General features: G+C 46.4%; 1 protein-coding gene across 1 annotated transcript in view; it reads left to right on the top strand.

Annotated features, from left to right (window-relative positions):
* The first annotated feature begins 290 nt into the window (after positions 1-290).
* Positions 291-6,229, top strand: part of SLC12A2 (solute carrier family 12 member 2) — a 131,932-nt gene continuing 125,993 nt past the window's right edge. The window contains exon 1 of the mRNA XM_019518176.1: positions 291-422. Within this exon, the coding sequence (XP_019373721.1) occupies positions 291-422 (132 nt within the window). The remainder of the gene's footprint in view (positions 423-6,229) is intronic.

Raw genomic sequence — 6,229 nt, forward strand, 5'->3', positions numbered from 1 at the left:
TGTTTTGCTGTCCTCTCTGCAAAGTTGTGTTTTTCATACCAAAAGGTACCCTCAAGCCAAAATAAAGTTTCTGGATTTTAAATATGCATTCAAATGTGTTGAGTTGTTAAAATAAAAATGATGGAAATTTTGTTAGCTGATCTTATTTCTTGATAATATGGAAGCAGAAATAAAGTTAAGCCATCCCTTTGCTTCTTCCCTCCCAATCCGATTGGTGGCTGCCTCTCTTCCAAGTCTGAGGGTGGGAAGTATTGTTAGAAGGTCCTGCTTTCTCTCCATCAAGGCTCATGATGAGTGATGGAAGAAAAGCAATAGAACAATCACATTTCAAATGGAAAACTGGACCATCTGAGCTGTGGGGAGAAGGACAGCTGTCAAACAAAGGGGAAAGAGAAGGAATATGTGTTACACAGGAAGAAAAGGTACCTTTTATGTATGACAGTCTTTGGTATGTGCATGGAAGCTGCAGTGGTGAAAATGATACAGGCAGTCCTCAACTTACAATGTTTCGCACTTACATTGTTTATAAACTGACACCCTGTTTTCATTTTCTGACATCAGTTTCAACTTTACAACTCTTGATCTGAAGTGATGCCATACCAGTGAACAAGTTTGCTGCGTCGCCCATCTCCCTTGAGAACATCTGTCCAAACTTCCTTGGACACGTTCTTTAAGAAAGCAGACAAGACTCCTGAGAAGACTCCAGCCAGGAACCCTTCAAAAAGTCTGCAAAGTCACCTCAAAGAAGTCCTTCCAATCAATATGTTTGCTACTTACAATATAAATACATTAATGTAGCTATCAGGACTCGTAGTAGAGATGATATCTTTTATTAGACCAACTAAATTTTGTAAAAAAATGTTCTTTAATTGGAAGCTTTTGGGCACAAACACCCGTCATCAGGCATTGGAGAAAAGATTGTAAAAGTTCTCCTGGGTAGAAATGAAAGGTATATTACTTATGTAATAACTTACTAACCTGGCTATATTACACAGTCTCAGCGGAGTCACGTGACCTCCTGTGCCCTCACTGTTCATTGCTTATGCTATCTACTAATTTCATTTTCTGTCCCCTAGTTCTTGTATTGTGTGAGAAAGCAAATAATAAATCCTTATTTACTTTTTCTTCACCATTTATTATTGCGTATATCCTTATCATGTCCTCCTGCACAAGTGTCTCTTTTCTAAACTGAATAGGTCGAGCCCAGGAGTCAGCAACTTTTTAGGGCAGAGTGCCAAAAACACCTGAAACCTCAACTTGTTAGATGTTGGTGTGCCAGGGGCAGCGAGCAGGAGAGCTGCAAAGGGCCCGATCCTTCATGTGGAGCCCCCTTCTCCACCGTCCACCCTGAGGCATGTGTGCCAAGCAAAATGCCTTCATGTGCTGTGCTCTGGCACCAGTGCCAGGGGTTGCCTACCCCTGGCCTAGCCTTTTTAGTCTGTCATATGAAAGCCCCTCCATAGCACTAATCCTCCTTGTTGCCCTTCTCTGGACCTTCTCTAGTACTTCAATATTCCTTCTGAGGTGTGAGGACCAGAATTGGGCACAGTATTCAAGGTGTGGCTGCACCATGGATTTATAAAGGGGCATAAAGATACTATCTGTTTTGTTTACTATACCCTTCTTAATAATAACTAACATTTTGTTTGCCTTTTTGATAGCTGCTGAACATTGAACTGATGTTTTTAGCGAACTGTCCACAATGACCCCAGATCTCTTTTCTGTGTGGTAACAGGTAATGTAGAGTCTATCATAGTGTAGGTATAGTTTGGGTTATTTTTGCCCAGGTGCATCAATTTCTACTTATTTGCCGTTTCGTTGCTCATTTGTTCAATCATGCCAGATTCTTCTGTAGTTCCTCACCATCCACCTTGGTGTTTACCACTTTGCTTAATTTGGTGTCATGAACAAATTTTGCCACCTCACTACTCACCCCCTTTTCCAGATCATTTATGAATAGCTTAAATAGCACTGGTCCCAACACAGATTCTCCCCCAGGAGAACCCCACTGTTTACTTCTTCCCATCCTGAAACCTGACCATTTACACTCACTCTTTGCTTTCTTTGAGTCAATTTCTAATCCATGAGTGGACATTCCCTGTAATCCTGTGACTTAGTTAAGAGCCTCTGATGGGGGACCTTGTCAAAAGCTTTTTGGAAGTCCAAATATACTGCCAACTCTATTATCCCAATCCACCTGCTTACTGACATTGTCAAAAAACAAAATAAGTTGGTGAGGCACGATTTCCCTTTGAAAATGCCGTGGTGATTCCTCCCCAGCAAGTCATGTTCATCCATGTGCTGAACAATTCTTTCTGTCATTATTTTTTCTACCAGTCTTCCAGGGACAGTAGGTAGGTTCACTGGCCTGTAGTTCCCTGTGTCCTCTCTGACACCTTTTTTAAATATGGGATTCATGCTGGCAATCCTCCAGTCCTCTGGTACCAAGGTTGTTTTTAGTGGTAAGTTGCGCACAACAGTTAGGAGTTCAGCAACTTCTGATCTGAGCTCCTTCAGGACCCTAGGGAGAATGCCATCAGGTCCTAGTGATTTGCTACTACTTAATTTATCAATATTCTCTATGACCTCAACTTTGGTCATCTCCATTGACTTGTCTACTCAAATTCTTTCTTAGTTTGTCCTTTTACAGTTTTACTTTTGCTTTGCCAGTGTTTATGCTCTTTCTTATTTTCCCCATGAGGATTTGACTTCCACTTTTTGAAAGAAGCCTTTTTTCTGCGTATTGCCTCTGCAACTATGCCAAAAAACCATACTGGCTTTCTTTTGCTCTGCTTTCCATTTCTTTGATTTGCAATATGTATTTACTTTGTGCCTCCAATATGGTGTTCTTATGCAGTTCCCATGCTGCCTGGAAGTGTCTCACTTCTTTAGGGGCCTCTTTTAATTTCCGGCTAAGTAGCTTCCTCATTTTGGTGTAGTCTCTCTTTTTAAAATTAAATGCCACTGTGGGAATTTTCTTGTCTCCCTTCCTACATGGCTGTTAGATCCAGTTGCACTGTGGCCACTTTTGCCAAGCATCTCAGTAATACTTGCCTTTTGCACCAAATCCTGTGCACTACTTAGCATTAGCCCAAAAATGACCTTTTTCCTCTTTTAGGTTCCAGCACTAACTGCTCCAGGAAGCAGTCTTTTATAACATCAAGAAATTTGGTTTCTACATCCTGGCCAGGTGTTAGACTGACCCAGTCTATTTGTCTAGTTGAAGCCCCCCGTTATTACCGCATTTTCTGTTGCAGCAGCTCAACTCTCTTAGCATTTCTAGCTCATTACTGCGGTCTGGGCGTCAGTAATATATCCCTAGATGCACTTTTTTTTTCTATTTAAATCCAGGATTTCTATCCACAAAGATTCTATAGTACTTCTCATATTGGGTGAAAAATCTAACCTATTTGATTTGATGCAGTCCTTGATGTAGAGTGCCACTTCCCTACCAGTATGACCTACTCTATGGTTCCTGTATAATTTGTATCCTAGTATTACAGCATCCCATTGATTTTCCTCACTCCATCATGTTTCAGAGGTATCTTTTATGTCAATATCATGATTTACTGCTAAGCAGTCAAATTCCCCCACCTCTGATCTTAGACTTCTAGCATTAGTATACGATCACGTGTACTTTTTATTGTTGCCTGGCTGGTTACTTGTGTGTCACTTTTTACTCCCTAAAGTTACTAACTTGTGCTTGTCTTCACGCTATTTCTTATCCCTATTGTTTATGGTGTTAACTCTGCAGCATGTGTCAGTCTGAATGCAGTTCTGCACCTGCCGGCTTTCCCCCCATTTTGAGTTTAAAAACTGTTCTACCACCTCTTTAATGTTATTTGCCAGCAGTTTGGTTGGCTCAGATGGAGACCATCCCTTCTGTACCGGCTCCCCTTGTACTAAAAGGTCGCCCAGTTCCCAATAAACCTAAACCCTTCTTCCCTGCACTGTCATCTCAGTCATGCATCGAGTCTCTGGAGCATTGCCTGTCTACCTGGGTCTGCATGTGGCACTGGAAGCATTTCAGAGAATGCTATCATAGTGGTCCTGGACTTCAACCTCCTACCTAGCAGACTAAATTTAGCTTCCAGGACCTACCTGCTACCCTTACCTACATGGACCATGACCACTGGCTCTTCTCCAGCCCTCCCTAGCAGTTTATCTACACATCTTGAGAGGTCTGTTTCCTTTGCACCTGGCAGGCAAATCACCATGCAGTCCTCTTGGAGGTCACAAACCTGGTTATGTGCTTAATAATTGAATCCCCTACTATCAACTCCTGTCTCCTTCTATCCTGTGGGGTTCCCTCCCTTGGAGGAATACCCGTGGTGCAAGAGGATGCTGTAACATTAGCTGGAAGGTCCCATCTAAGAGAGTTTCTCTTCTTCCCAGCTTCATGCCCTCAATCCCTGATGCACTCATCCTCCTCAGCAGCATGGCACTTGCTACAGTGGAGGTGGGACTGCTCTACTATGTCCCTGAAAGCTGCATTTATGAATCTCTCTGCCTCCTGTAGCTGCTCCAGTTCTGCCACCCTAACCTGGAGAGAATGCACTTGCTCTCTCAGAGCCAGTCCTAGCACCAGGTGCGCACATATGGAACTTGCCCCCTGGCAAGTAATCATACATGCTGCACCTGGTGCAATAAACTGGGAAGCCCCTGCCCTGCTGCTGGACTTCTACCTGCATAGTTTTTAAAAGCATTGCACTTAATCGCTCCAATAATATTTCTTTCCTTCCATGTGTGGGACAACGAGGAGGCTAATGATCAGCACGCAGTGATGCAGGGGAGGTGGAAGGGTAAGAAGTGGCACCTGCCTGGGAGAGTCAGGCAGATGAAGGAAGCCCAGCAGATGTCCGGGATAGTTTGAGAGTTGCTGAAGTGGGACACTGGGAGGATTGTGCTGGAGTAAATGGGAAGAGCTGATGTTATTGTGCCAAGGGAAGCAAGCAAGATGGGTAATCTTCAATGCTGACACTAGGGTAGGCCTGGTGCACTCTTCTCCTTAGGTAGTTATCCCCTAATGTCTGCTACGTGTGTGACACTCAGGTTTGTAGGGACTTGTTTCCTCTCCACTAATTTCTCCAGTTCCAATGGTTTTTCAGGCAAATTGCAAACAGCAAGTTTTAGGGCAGTGGTATCTAACCTTTTTAGATTTGAGGCACCCCTCATTAGACTCAAGGCATCTATTAAAAAAACTTATTCTAGTGCTTGCCTCCTTGCAGGGGCGGGGATGGACAGTGGGACAGGGGAACAGCTAGGCAGGGACTGAGCCTAAGCCTGTGCTTTATCTCCTCGCACCTCAGGGCACCCTTCAAAAGATCTTGCAGCACCTCTAAGGGCCCTGGCACCTTGGTTGAGAATCACTGGTTTAGGCCAGTGGTGCCCAACCTTTTCACTCTGTGTCTCAGATGCGCGGTGCTAGGTTCTTCTGTGGCCTGGATCCAGCTGATGGGCCTGATCCAGCTGCAAGGCCCCAACCTTGTTCTAGATGCCTGGGGGCAGGCAGAAGCAGCCCTAATCTGGATGCCTCGGGTGGAACAGCCCCAATCCTGACATGGAGCTGGGGTGTGGGGAGCATCTCGGTCCTCCTACTGATGCCCAGGGTTGGGGTGGGATGAGGCAGGCCAGGGCAGGGAAGGGCAGCCCTGATTTGGACACATGGGAGAGTGGAAGAGGGAGTGGCTCCCATCTGGACAAAGCAGCCGGGCTCCAATCTGTGTGTGTGTTTTGGGGGGGAGGCAGTAGAAGGAGCAGCTGGCTAGATCCAGATATGAAAGTGGGGGTGGGGGTTAAGGCATATCCCTGATCCCCCTTTGCTGCAACAACCCCTGCCAAGTTAGACCCAGCTGCATGCAGCTGCCCCCTCTGCTAAGCTTTCCCACCTGCAGGGGACCCCGCGGGCCAGAGGGTTGGGTGCTCCCGGCTACATGGGGCCTGCTGGGTGGTAGCAAGAACCGGGGTGGGGAGGGGAGGGGCAAAGGCAAGTAGGGACAGACGTCCCCAGGAACAGGTGCTCCATCCCCAGCCTCACCCGGCCCGACGAGGCTCGCACCCAGCATCTCCTCAAGAGCACCCCGTCCCTCCCCCCAGCCACGCACCACCCAGCTCCTCTCGCGAGATCTCAGGCCCCGCAGCACCCGGCAACTTTTCAAACGCGGCCGGCGGAGGAGGCGTCACCCCCCGCACCCCCCCGGCCCTGGGGCGGCCTGCGGGCCCCGCCCCT

Source organism: Gavialis gangeticus, unplaced genomic scaffold (assembly GCF_001723915.1).
Source record: "Gavialis gangeticus isolate Ggan-Ray unplaced genomic scaffold, GavGan_comp1, whole genome shotgun sequence".
In the NCBI taxonomy this organism is placed as follows: domain Eukaryota; kingdom Metazoa; phylum Chordata; order Crocodylia; family Gavialidae; genus Gavialis; species Gavialis gangeticus.